Here is a 19,153-nt window from a genome sequence, read left to right as displayed (position 1 = left end):
CACTAAGGAGGTTGAGAATGGTACACCTACAGAAACACACACTAACAGCTTAAACAACAAACTGTAGAGATATGACTGGATATGAAGAATCCTGTGGCACCTTATAGACTAACAGACGTTTTGCAGCATGAGCTTTCGTGGGTGAATACCCACTTCTTCAGATGCAAGTGGTGGAAATTTCCAGGGGCAGGTTTATATATGCAAGCAAGAAGCAAGCTAGAGATAATGAGGTTAGTTCAATCAGGGAGGATGAGGCCCTGTTCTAGCAGTTGAGGTGTGAAAACCAAGGGAGGAGAAACTGGTTCTGTAATTGGCAAGCCATTCACAGTCTTTGTTTAATCCTGAGCTGATGGTGTCAAATTTGCAGATGAACTGGAGCTCAGCAGTTTCTCTTTGAAGTCTGGTCCTGAAGTTTTTTTGCTGCAGGATGGCCACCTTAAGATCTGCTATTGTGTGGCCAGGGAGGTTGAAGTGTTCTCCTACAGGTTTTTGCATATTGCCATTCCTAATGTCTGATTTGTGTCCATTTATCCTTTTCCTTAGAGAACGTCTGTTAGTCTATAAGGTGCCACAGGATTCTTTGTTGCTTTTACAGATCCAGACTAACACGGCTACCCCTCTGATACATGACTGGATATGAATCACAAACTGGCAAAATTATTTGTTACAATCCATCCGATTGGTCCTCCCACTATTTTTTTAATACAAGTGGCAGAAACCTCCAGCCCCATAAGGGCAGTCTATAATTTTCTCACCGGTGCTAGCAGTATTTAGAGCAGTAGTATTGTTCTGCCAATGGTGCATTTACCTCTGCCATTTAACCTTACTCAGAGCAGCCCTAGATGACACAAGGGTAGAAATACCAGCTGTCAGGCTACACTCACTCTTCCACCATGTCTTGTACAGGAGGAGCTGTCTCTGGTGTTTGCACAAGGCTGGGAGAATTTCAGCAAATTGTAGACACGGCAAGCCTCAGAACTGGAGAGAGACTTGGGATAGGGCTGCTTGTCTTTCACCAACAGAAGCTGGGCCAATAAAAGATATGGCCTCGTCCACCTTATCTCTGCCTTTAAGGAATGCAGCCCAGGGAGCTGCTACCTCCATTTTTGCAGAGGAAACATTCACAACTCTTCTTAGTAAGTGTTGCTACTGAACATAGTGTAGTATATTATAGTGCAATGATGCATTGGGCCACAGAGTAATTGTACATTACTTAGGGTGACCAGACAGCAAGTGTGACAAATCAGGAAGGGAGTGGGGTGGTTACAGGATCCTATATAAGAAAAAGACTCCACAATTGGGACTGTACCTATAAAATTGGGACATCTGGTCAATATTGCAACTGTGCAGGAGGCTGTGGTGTAGGCATGCGGGGTGTCACAGGCGCGCACATTATAGTGCGTGCACAAAGTGCTCCGGGCAGCGGGCTCTGTTTCGCCTGCACTTTATGCTGCCACGAAGCATCCTGCAGCGGTGCGTCGGCTGCTTTATTCCAACTGCGCAGCCAGCGGGCTGCTCGGCAATGGTGCGATAGGCTACAATGGTGCAGCGGTGCCCAGCAGCGCGGGGGTAGGAGGAAAGCAGCGCGTGACTCGCCCACGTGGGTGGCTGCCCAGCCGCGAGCCCGGCTTCCTCCTGCCAGCTACAGCGCTGCCCGCCCGCGCGCCCTGCAGGCACCTGTGCGTGTGGGCGGGGCGAGGGGGAAGCCGGGTGCGGCGCCTGCGCAGTGCGCCGCCCCGAGTCGCCGCGGCCGCAGTCACTTCCTGCCCCTGTGCCCATCCGGCTCCGGGGTCAGTGGTCGCCGCTCCCGCTGCGCCGGCGGGACACGGGACGGTGAAGTTTACTTCGGAGGGGGAAAGAGTCCGCCCGGCGGAGGCTGGTGCGGCGGCTCCCTGCGGGCGCAGCGCCCCGCCCCGCCCCGCTCCCTGCCGCCGGCCGCCGCGCTGCTTTGGCGCCCGCTGTCACCTGCCGGCTCCGCGCGGGACCCGCTTGGCTCAGCCCCGGCCGCCGCCCGCTCCCCGCGGGGCTCTGGGAGAGCCGCGCCCCCGCGGAACGGGAGCTGGCGGCTGCCCCGCACTCCGTCCCCAGGAGCCTGCGTAAGTGCAGCCCGGCCGGGAGCCCCCGGCCCCCGCGGGGCTGCTGCTGCTGCTGCCCCGTGTGCGGGGCGGGATCGGATCTCCCAGCTCAGGCGCCCGACTGTCCCGCTCTGCCCGCGGGCCGGGCCGGGCCGGAGTCCCCCAGGGGAGGCTGGCCCGGGTTCCTGCGGTGGGGGGCGGGTTCCTGGGGGCTGGTGGTGGAGGGGCTGGGCCGGGCAGGGCCAGGGAGATCATGGGGGGCAGGGTTTCTGTGGGGGGCGCTGTGGGGGGGGGAGGGCAGGTTCCCTGTTGCTGGTGAGGCAGGTTCCTCGAGGGGGACTTAGGGCAGGGCTTTCCTGTCTGTAGTATGGAGGTGAAAAGAGTTTGTGGTGGGGCCATTCATGAAGTAACATACAGTAAATGGGGCCTCAGTCACACTTCAGTACCCTGCACAGAGCAGCAGTGGAGCTGAAAATTTGGCAGCTGTGTGGGTCAATATTGATGATAGCAGTTATAGTTTGGTTTTCACAACTGTATGGGTGCTTGTTATTATTGGGGGATGAGTCAGAAGAATCTCATCAACTAGTAGGAGTCTGGGTGGGTTTTAACAATTGTGGGTGCTATGGTATTACAGACAATAACTGAAAAATAGGTTTAGTCCCTACAGCTGGGCAAAGTGGTGTTGACAAACATAAGGGCCCCAAAAACATGGATCTTTGTGCAGCCTTATTTTTTTACACATGCCTAAGATTGGTTCTTGTAGGAGCCAGGGATTCAAAATGTTGGTTATTTTATCTTTTGAGTTAGGGATATGACTGGAATTTAGGAGGAAGAAGGGTTTCCTTGATTCTATAGATCTTGAAGCGTTTTCCCTTCATTGAAATGCACTGAAGTAAACAGATTTTTTAGGTTTGAAAATGGTTGATAAACACCATAGACTTTCCATCTTAAAAAAGGCACAGTTGACCTCTGAGTGGGTTCAGTGCAGTTTTAGTCTTTAGAAAGTGGGGGTATGATGTTAGTGTTGTTTAAGTCTTATGGTCTGGGAGGTGACAGAGAATTTGTTTATTTTAGCAGAAACAAGCTGCTGGATGTAGAAGGAAAGTAGGTCGTGCACACAGAAAATGCCTCTAAGGGATAAGTGTTGTCAGACTGACCATCATCACCATGGGTGCTGTGAACCAGGTATAGTGCTATGTAATACTTTTTTTTTTTTAATTGAATCTGTCCTCTAAGAAGCTTTCAGAAACTGGCAGTGACATCAGAAATGTGCAGTAATAATGAAGCCATTACATCAGCAAATATGAATTTTCCTGATTTCAGTTTTTAAAATGTTTTTTAAATATCCTAAAACTGTCACAGTAAATTACTTCAGGAAGATCAATTTCCCAGTTCTTACAGGGTGCATAATAACCCCCAAGCTCACATGGGCATTGTGTGCACTGAACTGAGGGGAAGGCAAGATACTAAAATCATAGTGTTCTGATTTTTTTCTAGTCTGTACATTCTTTTGTGTTCTGTTATGCTCAAATATAAGAGGATGTATTTACTTTGTACCTTATCTGTTAAATGTTGACAAAGTTGTAAGTTTTGTTCTTGAGGGGGAAAAAAACAACTCAAACTACCACTTGTTTTGAAATTAGGTTTGTATAATAACATGGAAAATGTCATCTATAAAGGTGAAAGTGTGCACTGTGGAGTTCAACCATCATTTAGTTAAGAGACTTTTCATTATTGTTTTACTTAATGTTTATAGTTGGAAGTTTCAAACAGAAATCTGTTTCCTCACCAATTTCTTCTTCTTTTTGTCTATTGCTTTGTTGTAGTAGGGCTGTTTATGAGGAAGTTTCCTCTTTTTTCATCTTTCCCCCCAGTCCTCCTTTTTTTAAAGTATGAATGGCATGAATTTTTGGGACTGTTGGGGGAAAGTGTTGTCTACCAACTCTGAAAGTGTATCTGTAGCTTAGCTAAAGGTAGTTTGAGAAATAAATTGAATCGTCTCAGCAATAAATCTTTCTATCTAAATAGAAACTTTCAAGTTACTGTAATTTAAAAAAAAATGACTATACAATTCTTGCCTTAGAGCCATGCATTTTTTCCAGTTCACATATGAAACTCCCCTTGATGTCAAGTGGAAGTAGCACACACATATCAGAAGCAGTATATAGCCTAAAGTGTACTTTTTTTATTAAGAATGGCAAGTAGGTTAGTAGGATACAATATGTGATTGTGCTAGATATCACCAAGCAATTAGATGATTTGTAATGGTTGTTAAATATGTTTGTGTTTAAGGTATGGGCATAGTTGGATAGAATAAAAAGTCTACTCTTCTTAGGCTGTTTTTTCCTAAAGTAATCATTGTAGTTTGAATTTGTTTATAACTGCTCATATTCTAGGGCAGTATTTCCCTTTATCTTTGAAACATGTCTAAATTATTTTTTTAATGTTCAGAAATAGTTTTATCTTATGCATTGACCCCATTAGTATAAATATATGTAATTTAATTGCAATGTAGACATTCTGGGACCCTCCCATCTCGCAGGTCCTAGAGCCCAGATGCCAGTCAGAGCCCAGACATCTACACTTCAGTTAAGCAGCCTGAGCCCTGCAAGCCCAAGTCAGCTGGCACAGGCCAGCTGCAGATGTCTAACTGCAGTGTAGAAATACCTAAGGAGATCTGAGCCCTGACTTTGCAAACGGTTACGTCAGTAACTTTGCGTTTGAGTAGCCTCATTGAGTTAAATGGGGCTATTCCTGTGTACAAAATGATTCATCTGTGTGTTGCCTGATCAGGGTTATGGTGTCCATATCAATATGGATATATACTATACATCAGTATATCCCACTTAAAATATGACTATCTTGACCACTGGGGATGTCTTAGCTTTTTAGTTACATGTCACTAGAGTTTGTAAATATATTTTAATATTGTTTACAAAGAATGGGAGGTGAATCAAAATCAAATTTAGAAAAAGTGTCATTTTAGGTGGGATATCATTTCTGAAGTTTGCTTGATTAAAAAATGCTTGAATATAAAATGAATAAGAATTGAAATATATAATTTGCGGTAAACATTAACTAGATATGTTCAGACTTATTTAGTACATTTGTTCTAAATAATAGTTCTTTTGAGGGCATAGTCAACCCTTGAATATAAATCCGTACCTTTGAGTAAAGTCACTGGGATCTGCCCATATGAGTGCAGATGTTGAATTTAGCATTTTCATTTTTTTTTCCACATACTTATTTTGTTTTCGCTTGTACCGAAAAATGAGATGAGGCTTTTGTGAAGGCACAATCTAACAGGCAATTCTATGAAGTGAATAGTCTAAGCTGGCAGAGACCACTAAGTTATCTACAATTCTCTTCTATTTTTGTGTATGTACATCATACACAGGACTATATGAATATACATTTAAAAAAACTAATCAAAATCACAACATATTGCCTGAAATAAGCAGCTTGGGTAGAAAATCTGTCACTCTTCAAATTGATTTCAACAGCAAGGAGGTGAGAGTGCAAAATTCCAAATGCCATCCCTAAGCCCTTATTATTACAAGGAATAGAGCTAGTCACTTTTATTAACTCTCAACTTCGATGAAAAAGGGAACAAAATTTTTCCTGATGACTTTGTCCTGTTTTTCAACCAGCCTCAATTATTGAGAGGTGTGTGTGTGTGTGTGTCTGTCTCCTCTAACTGCCATCCTTGATGTCTTGCAGTGTATTTGTTAGAACCTGGTGATCCTCCTTTGTTACAGCAACCTCTGCAGATGTCAAAATCTGGTATTCAACAAATTATTGAGTGTTTTCGATCAGGTATGAGTACTTGTTTTTGTTTTTTTATTTCCTTCTAAATATATGATAATATAAGTGTGTCAGTAAGGTTACTGATTCCATAGAACCAATTTTCTACACATAATTGCAAAATGTTTGGCTGAGATTTAAGCTCTGTTCTTGTGAGATCACCAATTCCTGTAGAAAGTATTTTCATACAAGATGATGAAAAGACAGTCCCAATTACATTATGCTATATTCTTAAAACCAGAAAGTTTCAAGGAATTTTGCTTTTGTGACACAGTTGTCATTATCTCAGATACAATTTCTGCTAAGGGTCCATGCCCATGTATCCCCTTTTCTTGATGTTTTTTCCTTAAACTTTGAAAAGAGAATAAAAAAAAAATTAGTGCCCGTCTTGCACTGTTTTGTATAGATAGTAGTGTAACAGCACTGCTATTACAATACTAGGATTTTTTGTGTGTTCTCCAGTACTGTCGGGGGTTGGCTGTGTACTCCAGGCTGGCAGCATTGCCTAATGGTGATACTCCTGAGTGTAACATCTAGCAGCAAGATTCCAAGGGTCGATTTCCCCGGCAGTTACAGTTTAGGGTAGTGTCGCCCACTGGGGAGAATCCAAAGGCCGCTTTGCCTAGTGGAAATAGCTCGGGGTAGAGTCGCTCATTGGCGAGAATTCAGAGGCTGCTTTGCCTAATGCAGGCAGCTTGCGGCCCAGTTAGCGCACACACACGGCCTAGCTGTGTGCTAAAAAAAAAAATTCAAAGTTTGCTGCTCCCTGGTCCTGGCAGGGGTGGGACTGGCTGAGGAGGAGATGGTGCCATGGAGCCCCGCTGGAGTGGAGGGAAGGTGAAGTAGCCCTCTGTGGCGGGGGAGGAGCTCCCATGCTGCAGGGACACACTGTAGGCTTGCCAGGGTAGGGGGAGGTGCTGGGTCATCAACTCTCACCACCCATGGGCATAATTTGGAGGGGCATTGCCCCCTTTTCCCATCCTGATTTCAGGTCTTGCTCTGCTCAGCCTGTGTGGGCAGGAGGTGGGAGCTTCTGTCCTTCCCATGCTGTGCCAACTCGCTCAGCACCTCTTCCCTGGCTGAGGTGGCAGCTGAGAGACACTGCCTCCTGGTTCCTAGTGCCTGTCGTTGTCCTCTGTGTGTGCTGGTTCTGTTTCTGTACAATGATGAGGGTCCATATTGGGGCCTATATATATATATATATAGTGGATGTGGCCCATTTAACAGAGAGCTGCATATGCGGCCCACAGTGGTAAATAGTTTGAGAATTGCTGGCCTAGTGGCTATTGTTCAGGGTAGTGTTACCCACTGATGAGTGGGTAGGGGAACCTGGGCCCACCCTACTCCAGTGGGTTCTGACCTTCGAAACAGTGGCCCTTGCACAGGGCTCAGGGCCTGAAACCTCTAAGTGCACTCTCTGGGTCACTTCCTACCCTTGTTTCAGTTCCACCAACATCATCACAGGTTGGACTTGGGGTCCCTCCTGTGTTATCAGATCTGTCTCCAGAGTCTCTTCCATTGGCCATAATGAGTCGCCACCCTCGGCTTCTGCGGTCAACTAGCTTCCAGCGGCTTGGCTATGGGATTCTGTCCTGGTGGTATAGAGTCTTGGTGCCTTTCCAGCAGGAGGCTGTTGCACGTGACTTCTCTCCTCCTCAGTCAACCCAGACTGAGCTGAGTTGCTCCCTTTTAAATGCTCCCTCCACTGGGATCATGCCCAGCTGGGGGAAGGGGGCGTAGCCTCTTGGGTCTAGAGCAGCTCTTTAACCCCTGCCCACCAGTGCGGGATTGGTACACCCCATTACAAGTGCCAGTACATGACAGTGAATATATGTATCTGATAGTAAAAACTGAGTTTTGATTGAGCATGCTCAATATAGGTAATGTTAGAAAACTTTGACCCATTACAAGGGTAGACCCATCTGAAATGTACTAAACTACATTTTTATTTCCATAGTTCACAGCATAAAAACATAGAGATTCAGTACCAGTGTTAAAGTTTTAGGAGATTTCTTTAATGCTAAAATCTAAATTTATTTAGAGATTTTCCTTTTAGATCTGTGGCAACACAGTTATGTGTGTGATTGAAAGACTTGTGAATCATTTCTCTTACTATATAACTACCAAGAAATATGTCTGTGCTAGCTTCTGCAGATCTGTGCGATCATTGTTGGCTATCCTCGGTACGAGGATGATGTCTGCCAGGGCAAAAAAAGTTATTGATGAGACTTCTGTATTCTCCCTTCATTTGTATTTAAGAAACACATAATACAGTGACCAGAGGGAAAATGGGATGTGAGATATGTCATCTGTGACCTTTTATAAGGAGATGGAAATTTGGATGGAATTGCTTAAGACCTCAAATTTGTGTGTACGCCCTTCTCCCACCTGAAGTGGATTAGCTGGAGTCTCCTTGGGTAGCAGAGTGACCTAATTTCAAGTAATTTGTCCCCAGGCCGTTCCAGAATATCTTTGCTGGCATGCCATAAATTCATGGCTGACTTCCCTCTCTTTTCTCATTTACATTAAGAGAGTTGGTCAGAAAGAAAAACAACTTTTGAGTGGGGTTTTATTAGTTACCACTTTTGAACAAATGACATTTCATTATGGAAAAAGCGACAGAGTCCTGTGGCACCTTATAGACTAACAGACGTATTGGAGCATAAGCTTTCGTGGGTGAATACCCACTTCGTCCCATGAAAGCTTATGCTCCAATATGTCTGTTAGTCTATAAGGTGCTACAGGACTCTTTGTCGCTTATTACAGATCCAGACTAACATGGCTACCCCTCTGATACTTGACTTCGTTACGGAAGAAACCTTTGATTCTTTCAGTAAGCTTTTAAGTGAAATAGGGCAAGAGAGCAGGATGTTTAATAAGCAGTTCCAATCAAGGTTTTTCCTAATTTAACAATATTACATATAAAAAATACACATGGCTTTGTCCTCATTGTTAAGGGAGTCTGCATGCTGAATGCTATTATACCAGGAGAACAAATTGCTGAAGTTTTGAAAGATAAAATTGCATATATGATACACAAACATTGATTCTTATGACTACTGCAGTGCTTCTTGTCAGTGGAGTATCTGCACTAGCTGAAGTCCTGTGCCAGTCTTCTATAGACTTCATGATGAGCTAGTTTCATAGTCTCAAAATATTACTGGGACTTGATAAGCTGACAACTACCTACTAGCCAAAAATAAATATAAAAGATGGAGATGCTTCAGTAGACTTGAGAGGCAGCATCCTCCTGAGAAGCCTAGTGTTCATTGCATAGAATCATAGAATCTCAGGGTTGGAAGGGACCTCAGGAGGTCATCTAGTCCAACCCCCTGCTCAAAGCAGGACCAAACCCAACTAAATCATCCCAGTCAGGGCTTTGTCAAGCCTGACCTTAAAAACCTCTAAGGAAGGAGATTCCACCACCTCCCTAGGTAACCCATTCCAGTGCTTCACCACCCTACTAGTGAAAAAGTTTTTCCTAATGTCCAACCTAAACCTCCCCCCCTGCAACTTGAGACCATTACTCCTTGTTCTGTCATCTTCTACCACTGAGAACAGTCTAGATCCATCCTCTTTGGAACCCCCTTACAGGTAGTTGAAAGCAGCTATCAAATCCCCCCTCATTCTTCTCTTCTGCAGACTAAACAATCTCAGTTCCCTCAGCCTCTCCTCGTAAGTCATGTGCTCCAGCCCCCTAATCATTTTTGTTGCCCTCCGCTGGACTCTCTCCAATTTATCCACATCCTTCTTGTAGTGTGGGGCCCAAAACTGGACACAGTACTCCAAATGAGGCCTCACCAGTGCTGAATAGAGGGGAATGATCACATCCCTCGATCTGCTGGAAATGCCCCTACTTATACAACCCAAAATGCCATTAGTCTTCTTGGCAACAAGGGCACACTGTTGACTCATATTCAGCTTTTCGTCCACTGTAACCCCTAGGTCCCTTTCTGCAGAACTGCTGCCCAGCCATTCGGTCCCTAGTCTATAGCAGTGCATGCGATTCTTCCGTCCTAAATGCAGGACTCTGCACTTGTCCTTGTTGAACCTCATCATATTTCTTTTGGCCCAATCCTCTAATTTGTCTAGGTCCCTCTGTATCCTATCCCTACCCTCCAGCGTATCAACCACTCCTCCCAGTTTAGTGTCATCTGCAAACTTGCTAAGGGTGCAGTCCACACCATCCTCCAGATCGTTACTGAAGATATTGAATAAAACCGGCCCCAGCACCGACCCTTGGGGCACTCCACTTGATACCGGCTGCCAACTAGACATGGAACCATTGATCACTACCCGTTGAGCCCGACGATCTAGCCAGTTTTCTATCCACCTTACCGTCCATTCATCCAGCCCAGACTTCTTTAACTTGCTGGCAAGAATACTGTGGGAGACTGTATCAAAAGCTTTGCTAAAGTCCAGAAATAGCACATCCACTGCTTTCCTCTCATCCACAGAGCCGGTTATCTCATCATAGAAGGCAATTAGGTTAGTCAGGCATGACTTGCCCTTGGTGAATCCATGCTGACTGTTCCTGATCACTTTCCCCTCCTTTAAGTGGTTCAGAATTGATTCCTTGAGGATCTGTTCCATGATTTTTCCAGGGACTGAGGTGAGACTGACTGGCCTGTGGTTCCCTGGATCTTCCTTCTTCCCTTTTTTAAAGATGGGCACTACATTAGCTTTTTTCCAGTCATCCGGGACCTCCCCCGATCGCCATGATTTTTCAAAGATAATGGCCAATGGCTCTGCAATCTCATCGGCCAACTCCTTTAGCACCCTCGGATGCAGCGCATCCGGCCCCATGGACTTGTGCTCGTCCAGCTTTTCTAAATAGTCCCGAACTACTTCTTTCTCCACAGAGAGCTGGTCACCTCCTCCCCATACCGTGCTGCAGAGTGCAGCTGTCTGGGAGCTGACCTTGTCTGTGAAGACAGAGGCAAAAAAAGCAGTGAGTACACTAGCTTTCTCCACATCCTCTGTCACTAGGTTCCCTCCCTCATTCAGCAAGGGGCTCACACTTTCCTTGACTTTTTTCTTGTTGCTAACATACCTGAAGAAACCCTTCTTGTTACTCCTAACATCTCCGGCTAGCTGCAACTCCAAGTGTGATTTGGCCTTCCTAATTTCACTCCTGCATGCCTGAGCAATACTTTTATACTCCTCCCTGGTTATTTGTCCAATCTTCCACTTCTTGTAAGCTGTTTTTTTGTGTTTAAGATGAGCAAGTATTTCACTGTTAAGCCAAGCTGGTCGCCTGCCATATTTACTTTTCTTCCTACACATCAGGATGGTTTGTTCCTGCAACCTCAATAAGGATTCTTTAAAATACAGCCAGCTTTCCTCGACTCCTTTCCCCGTCATGTTATTCTCCCAGGGGACCTTGCCCATCAGTTCCCTGAGGGAGTCGAAGTCTGCTTTTCTGAAGTCCAGGGTCTCTGTTCTACTGCTCTCCTTTCTTCCTTGCATCAGGATCCTGAACTCGACCATCTCATGGTCACTGCCTCCCAGGTTCCCATCCACTATTGCTTCCTCTACTATTTCTTCTCTGTTTGTGAGCAGCAGGTCAAGAAGAGCTTTTCCCCTAGTTGGTTCCTCCGGCACTTGCACCAGGAAATTGTCCCCTACACTTTCCAGAAATGTCCTGGATTGTCTGTGTACTGTATAATAATTGGAGATATACCAATCTCCTAGAACTGGAAGGGACCTTGAAAGGTCATTGAGTCTAGCCCCCTGCCTTCAATAGCAGGACCAATTTTTGCCCCAGATCCCTAAGTGGCTCCCTCAAGGATTGAATTCACAACCCTGGGTTTAGTAGATCAATGCTCAAACCACTGAGCTATCCCTCCCCATTTCCCATAAAGCTGGATGAGATCTTTCCTCCTCCTCTTCCCTTTCAGTGTGCCCACGACAGCAAGGGAGGTTGTCTCTCTTCTGCTGACAGTTTCCCAAAACTTTACAGTTAACCAGATTCTTGAGTTTATTTTCACTTTTACATAGTACATACTTGGGCAGTAGTATCAGTGAAATTGACTATTTCCTTGTAAATTTCATTCTACTGCTGCTAGTGTGGGAGAGGCATGCTACCTGCACTGACCAGAAAATCTTTTGTCAGGTGCCATTAACAAGTTGGAGATCTCCCCTCCCCACACTAATTACTGCACTTAGTAGAATTTTGTCTGTATGTAGGGAATCTTCAAATATGTTTAGGTATGTTTTCCTCAGTGGTTCCACTTTGTGCAAAAATTCAACTGTTTCTGGATGAGATCCAGGTAAACAGCTTTCCCTCAGAAGGGATTCTTTGCACATTTTTCTCTAGTTTGAAGTTGCTCTTAACTCTGTGTCCGAGTTGGTATTGTTTTTTAAACCAGTCTCCCCATCTTCCACACCCTTCCCCCAAAATGATTAAGTGATGGTAGAAAAAATCATTGCTATTACAAATATATTATAGGTATATCAAAGAAGTATTTGAAGAAATTTGATTCAAGGGACTCTAACTTGGAACTTTTATTTGAAGGGAACCCTTCTTTGAAGTGTTACGGTGGGCCCTGATTGTGTTTTTTTTTTTTTTTGCATTCTATGTCAACTTGGAGAATATCTTGATGTTAAGAGATGTGACGATAACACCTGTCTGTCTACGTCAATATTTTTGACTTGGGATTCTGAAATTAACCATAGCGCATATTTTTTTGAGATATTGCATTGTATGATGAATGATCCTGTAGTATGGTGCTTTACTACACCAACAGTTTAGGTAAACTCATATTTTCTTTCCAGTGGATGTTTTATGTGAACTGTTTACTTGTGGATAAAGTGCAGATATCTTAGGTACTTGTATGGCTCCTAGTATCAGAGGGGTAGCCGTGTTAGGAGGCTCTCTACACAAACATCCCACACACTGATGGAATACAAGCTGTCAGGAACAGCATCCCTGATGATGCCACAGCACAACTGGTTGCTGAGCTCTGTGCCTTTATCCTCACACACAACTATTTCAAATTTAATGACAATATATATCTCGGATCAGTGGCACCATGGCCCCACAATATGCCAATATTTTTATGGCTGACCTGGAACAACGCTTCCTCAGCTCCTGTCCACTCACGCCCCTTCTCTACCTACGCTACATTGATGACATCTTCATCATCTGGACCCATGGGAAGGAGACTCTAGAAAAATTCCACCATGATTTCAACAGCTTCCACCCCTCCATCAACCTCAGCCTGGACCTATCTACACGGGAGGTCCACTTCCTAGACACCACGGTGCAAATAAGTGCTGGTCACATTAACACCACCCTATGCCTACCTTCATGCCTCCAGCTTCCATCCCGGGCACACCACAAGATCCATTGTCTACAGCCAAGCACTGAGGTACAACCATATCTGCTCTAACCCCGCAGACAGAGACCAACACTTAGAAAATCTCCACCAAGCATTCTCAAGACTACAGTACCCACATGAGGAAATAAGGAAACAGATCAACAGAGCCAGATGTGTACCCAGAAGCCTCCTACTGCAAGACAAGCCCAAGAAAGAAACCAACAGGACTCCACTGGCCATCACATACAGTCCCCAGCTCAAACTCCTCCACCGCATCATCAGGGATCTACAACCCATCCTGGACAATGATCCCACACTTTCACAGGCCTTGGGTGGCAGGCCAGTCCTCGCCCACAGACAACCTGCCAACCTGAAGCATATTCTCACCAGCAACTGCACGTAACTCTAGCTCAGGAACCAACCCATGCAACAAACCTCGATGCCAACTCTGCCCACATATCTACACCAGCAACACCATCACAGGACCTAACCAGATCAGCCACACCATCACCGGTTCATTCACCTGCACGTCCACCAATGTAATATATGCCATCATATGCCAGCAATGCCCCTCTGCTATGTACATCGGCCAAACTGGACAGTCTCTAAGGAAAAGGATAAATGGACACAAATCAGACATTAGGAATGGCAATATACAAAAACCTGTAGGAGAACACTTCAACCTCCCTGGCCACACAATAGCAGATTTTAAGGTGGCCATCCTCCAGCAAAAAAACTTTAGGACCAGACTCCAGAGAGAAACTGCTGAGCTCCAATTCATTTGCAAATTTAACACCATCAGTTTAGGACTAAACAAAGACTGTGAATGGCTTGCCAATTACAGAACCAGTTTCTCCTCCCTTGGTTTTCACACCTCAGCTGCTGGAACAGGGCCCCATCCTCCCTGATTGATCTAACCTCGTTATCTCTAGCCTGCTTCTTGCTTGCTTATATATACACACACCTGCCCCTGGAAATTTCCACTGCTTGCATCCGAAGAAGTGGGTATTCACCCACGAAAGCTCATGCTGCAAAACATCTGTTAGTCTATAAGGTGCCACAGGATTCTTTGCTGTATGGCTCCTGTTACCATAGTCTGAACATCTCACACTTTTTAATATATTTATCCTCCCAAAACCCCTGTGAGGTAGGGAAATATTATTGGGAACTGTGGCACAGAGAAATTAAGTGACTTTCCCAATGTCACACAGGAGTGCTGGTGGAGCAGAGAATTGAACCCAGGTCTTCCACGTCCCAGGCTAGTGCTCTCACGCAGTGATTCTCAAACTTCAGCAACCCGAGGACCCTCATTTTGATTTAAAAATTTTCAGGGACCCCCAAGCCCCCCGTTCAGATCCGGGCCCTGCCCCCACTCCACCCCGTCCCCCCCCAAGGTCCCACCCCGCCACACCTGTTCCCTTCCCCCGCTCACTCCATCACCCCTTCCTCCCTCACTCTCCCCCACCCTCACTCACTTTAACCAGGCTGGGGCAGAGGGTTGGGGCGCAGGAGGGGGTGCAGGCTCTGGGCTGGGGCAGTTGGTTGGGGTATGAGAGGGAGTTCAGGGTGCGGAGCTTACCTCGGGCGGCTCCCGAAAGCGACTGGCACATGTCTCTGGTAGCGGCTCCTAGGTGGGGGGTCAGGCGGTCTCCATGCGCTGCCCCTGCCTGCAGGCACCATCCCTGAAGCTCCTATTGACCACCATTCCCAGCCAGTGGGAGCTGCGGAGTCAGTGCTTGGGTGTTGGCAATGCATGGAGACCCTCTGCCCCCACCCCAAGGGCCACAGAGATGTGCCGGCCACTTCCGTTAGTGGTGCAGAGCCAGGGCAGCCAGGGAGCCTGCCTTAGTCCCGCTGTGCCTCTGGAGGGAGAGGAGTTGATCAGCGGGGCCTGCAGACCCTCTGGAGTATCCTCAGAGACCCCCAGGGGTCTGCGGACCCCAGTTTGTGAAAGGCTGCTCTAACCTATGGGCCAATCTTCCCTGATGCCAAAGACCAAAAAAAGTCTCTAGATAGTCCGTAACTACTTAATATACTAATCTTTAATTAAAGAGTCCCTGTATGTTTTATTGGAGTTGTTTAAAATTGTATTCTTTTAAAGTACCTGAGTAAATTGCCACAGTAGATTAATCTTTATAGCTTCTTGGATTTTTATAAAGTTGTTTATATATTATAAAAATGTCTAAAATCACGGCACTTCATTGAAAGATTCTTTTCATTTTTCAGCTCTCTTTACAAGAAAACTCCTATTATAGTTAATAGGGTTTGTCTGAAACTCTCTAAAAGCTAATATATTGGGAAATAATGCTGCCATTTCTAACTCACCCTGTTGTACCTAGTTATTGGTGGTGGTGCGCAGAAGCCTGCAGCACAGCACCATTACCCAGTTCCTACAAATGGTATTGCTACCTGCCTGATAAATGTTACAGAGGCGGACAGCGGCAAAACATCTGAAGGAGAGGTGAAGAAGAAATGGCAGTACTGCAAACAGTGCGGACCTGAAACAGAAAAAGACTTCCAGCCTTTCACCACAAATGAAATAGAAGGGGCAGTTTAAACACTGAAAACATGTAAAGCCTGTGAGCTTGATAACATCTCCCCTGAATTCCTGAAGAACCCTGGAAAAACTAGCAGACAGTGGCTAGCCATGTTTCTCTTTAGTCATCCAGGAGAATAAAATATCTAAGATCTGTCGCAGAGCAAAAGTAATAGCCTTGCTAAAACCTGAGAGACTGTTGATTTGCAACAAGTTAACACCCATCTCTTTGCTAAGCCGTGTGTGCAAAGTATTTGAAAGGATTATCCTCCAGAGAATTTCCCCAACTATTGATGAGACTCCTGCGTAGATCATGCAGGTTTCAGACCAAACCACAGTACTTGTGACCAAGTGCTGGCAGTCACTACCTACATTGAGAGTGTTTCTGCATGGTCTAGAAGCCAGGCACAAGTGCAGTAGGACCCCGTTTATCCAGCCCGCCATTATCCAGCTCTCCATATTAACTGAACAAACAGCACCCAAAGGTCCAGAAGTGGGTGATCTCTCCTGTGGCCGCTAGATGGTGCTGCAGCCTTGCACTTTGCCATTCTCTAGATTATCTGAATTTTTGATTGTCTGATCTGGCCCCAGTCCCAATTAGATTGGATAAACAGCATTCTGCTGTATTCCTATTTTCAAGCTTCAAATGTAGCTAATGCCTATCATGATGAATCCAACAGACCAGCATCCTGGTTTTGATCTTCCATGCCATCTTGGGGTAAAGCTCAATCATTTCAGATGTGGAATGGTCAGATGTGCTGCTAATAACTACAAGTGGGGGCCTTTGACTCCCTGCTTTGTCGTAGTGGGCAGTTTAGACCATGTACTTATAGGTTGCAGCCATCGGCAAGAGCTGTCTGGTTTCCCTGATGGATGTGCATAATGCCCTTCCCTCACCTGTTGAATGGTTGAGACATAGATTAACCTGTGTGACTTGATTGTGTACGTAGATGCAATTGCAATATGTATGTGTATGTATAGTGTTGACTGGGGACTTCGAGTGACACTTATACATTTCATATGAACTGCAGTATGTAGGCAGAGGTGATCTCCAGATACAATGCCAGCCTTGACGTTAAATGTTATGGTTTAGATAGTATTTGCATAAAACTTCTGTTTTCTACCTTAAACTGAGTAACTCATAATATCCTAGTGCAGGGATCGGCAACCTTTGGCACGCGACCCCTGGCTGGCCGGGCTGGTTTGTTTACCTGCCGCGTCCAAAGGTTCGGCCGATCGTGGCTCCCAGTGGCTGCGGTTCGCTGCTCTAGGCCAATGGGAGCTGCGGGAAATAGTGAGGGCCGAGGGATGTGCTGGCTGCAGCTTCCCACAGCCCCCATTGGTCTGGAGCAGTGAACCGCGGCCAGTGGGAGCCGCGATCGGCCGAACCTGCGGACGCGGCAGGTAAACAAACCAGCCCGGACCACCAGGGTGCTTACCGTGGCGGGCTGTGTGCCAAGGTTGCCGATCCCTGTCCTAGTGTAAAGTTAATAATTGTGTGCATTATGCCAGGTCCACAACCTCTTAGGTTCAATGGGAGCCTTTCCTTTGGCTTTAAACATCGAGTCACGATCATACAGTCTTTGTCTGAACTCTCGAAGCACTTAGATATTATGGTGTATGTAGTGCTATCTACTTTTGACTTCTGTTAAGTATATCTTAACCTTATGGTCAAAACACTGTCAAGATATACTTTTTAATTCATATTTAAGAAAACCCTCTTGTCGTTTTTATCAAACAATATACAATTTAAAAATAACGTAATTTTAAAATCTCTCACTTCACCATTTAGGATGTTTTATTTTTTGTGTTTTACTAAAGTTGAATAATCTGGGTTCACAACTCTGCAGAAGAATCTTTGAGTCAAAAATATTTGTGGGTGTTTTCTGCCAGTTAATGAAAACAATTGTATTTCTGCTAAATTGTGGGACTATAGGAAGTTTCTTTTCTAGTTCCATAATTGTGTAAGAAGATATGTAAGCCACACAAAAACTTGTATATTGTCTTATTTTCAGCTGTTCAATTTTATAGACTGTTGCAAATAATTTGGTTATACTAAATCTAGAGGAAATACTGTTGAGTTCTTGACTTCCACTGCAGAAAGTCACGGTTAAATTTATCTTTTGTTTTGCTTTTAATATGTATATCAAAGTTGGTATTTCAGTGACTATTATAGGTTTCACTTTTTGTGTTTATGGCAGCTATTTTATTATTTTAGTTCAACCTCCCAAAGCCTCTATAGATAGTATTAATTTATACAGAATACACAGAGATCAGATGCAGAAAAACTACTAAGTTATATTTTCAGAAGAGGCAGTAATATCTACACCTCCAATTGTTTTTAACAGGAGGACTCCCACTTAGCTAAAATCTCTTAACTCACAATCCAACATTTAAAAATACTTTTTAAAGGGACAGTATACCTATGGTGGACTAGATGGCTCAACTGTTCAGTAATTTATAGAGCTTTTCACTGATTCAAACTACTGACTTAGTAGTTATTAGGGCAGTCAAACGATTAAAAAAAATGGAATGCCATTTATTTAAATATTTTTGGATGTTTTCTACATTTTCAAATATTGATTTCAATGACAACACAGAATACAAAGTGTACAGTACTCACTTTTGATTACAAATATTTGCACTGTAAAAATGACAAACAAAATAAATAGTATTTTTCAATTCACCTCATACTAGTACTGTAGTGCAATCTTTTTATTGTGAAAGTGCAATTTACAAATGTAGATTTTTTTTTGTTACATAACTGCACTCCATAAAAAAAAAAAATGTAGAACTTTAGAGCCTACAAGTCCACTCAATCCTACTTCTTGTTCAGCCAATCGCGAAAATACACAAGCTTGTTTCCATTTGCGGGAGATAATGCTGCCCGCTTCTTGTTTACAGTGTCACCTGAAAGTGAGAACAGGCGATTGCATGGCATTGTTGTAGCTGGCATTGCAAGTTATTTGTGCCAGATGCGCTAAAGATTCATTTGTCCCTTCATGTTTCAACCATCACGCCAAAGGATATGCATTCATGCTGATGACGGATTCTGCTTGATAACAATCCAAAGCAGTGTGGACTGACGCATGATCATTTTCATCATCTGAGACAGATGCCATCAACAGAAGGCTGATTTTCTTTGTTGGTGGTTTGGGTTCTGAAGTTTCTGCATCAGAGTGTTGCTCTTTTAAGACTTCTGAAAGCATGCTCCATATCTCCTCGTCCTCAGATTTTGGAAGACACTTCAGATTCTTAAATCTTAGGTCAAGTGCTGTAGCTATCTTGAGAAATCTGATATTGGAACCTTCTTTGTGTGTCAAATCTGTCGTGAAAGTGTTCTTAAATCAAACAAAATATGCTGGGTCATCACCCGAGACTACCATAACACAAAATATATGGCGGAATGCGGGTAA

At 44.6% G+C, this 19,153-nt stretch overlaps 1 protein-coding gene across 5 annotated transcripts in view; it reads left to right on the top strand.

The window, feature by feature from the left end:
* The first annotated feature begins 1,493 nt into the window (after positions 1 to 1,493).
* The window catches only part of ZNF800 (zinc finger protein 800), a 38,203-nt gene continuing 20,543 nt past the window's right edge, over positions 1,494 to 19,153 (top strand). For 2 of the 5 annotated variants that reach the window (XR_005592910.1, XM_039520843.1), the window contains exons 1-3: positions 1,740 to 2,096; positions 3,150 to 3,260; positions 5,796 to 5,891. Coding sequence is in view for 4 of the 5 variants with exons in the window: in XM_039520843.1 (XP_039376777.1) it covers positions 3,200 to 3,260; positions 5,796 to 5,891 (157 nt within the window). In the remaining variant the exon portion in view is untranslated. Of the gene's footprint in view, positions 1,570 to 1,739; positions 2,097 to 3,149; positions 3,261 to 5,795; positions 5,892 to 19,153 lie in introns of those variants that run through there. The other 3 variants (XM_039520844.1, XM_039520846.1, XM_039520845.1) reach the window with 3 other exon arrangements.

The sequence above is a fragment of the Mauremys reevesii genome, linkage group 1 (genome assembly GCF_016161935.1).
Source record: "Mauremys reevesii isolate NIE-2019 linkage group 1, ASM1616193v1, whole genome shotgun sequence".
NCBI classification, from domain to species: domain Eukaryota; kingdom Metazoa; phylum Chordata; order Testudines; family Geoemydidae; genus Mauremys; species Mauremys reevesii.
Note: the sequence above shows the minus strand (reverse complement) of the source record. Positions and strands in the feature narration are given on the sequence as shown.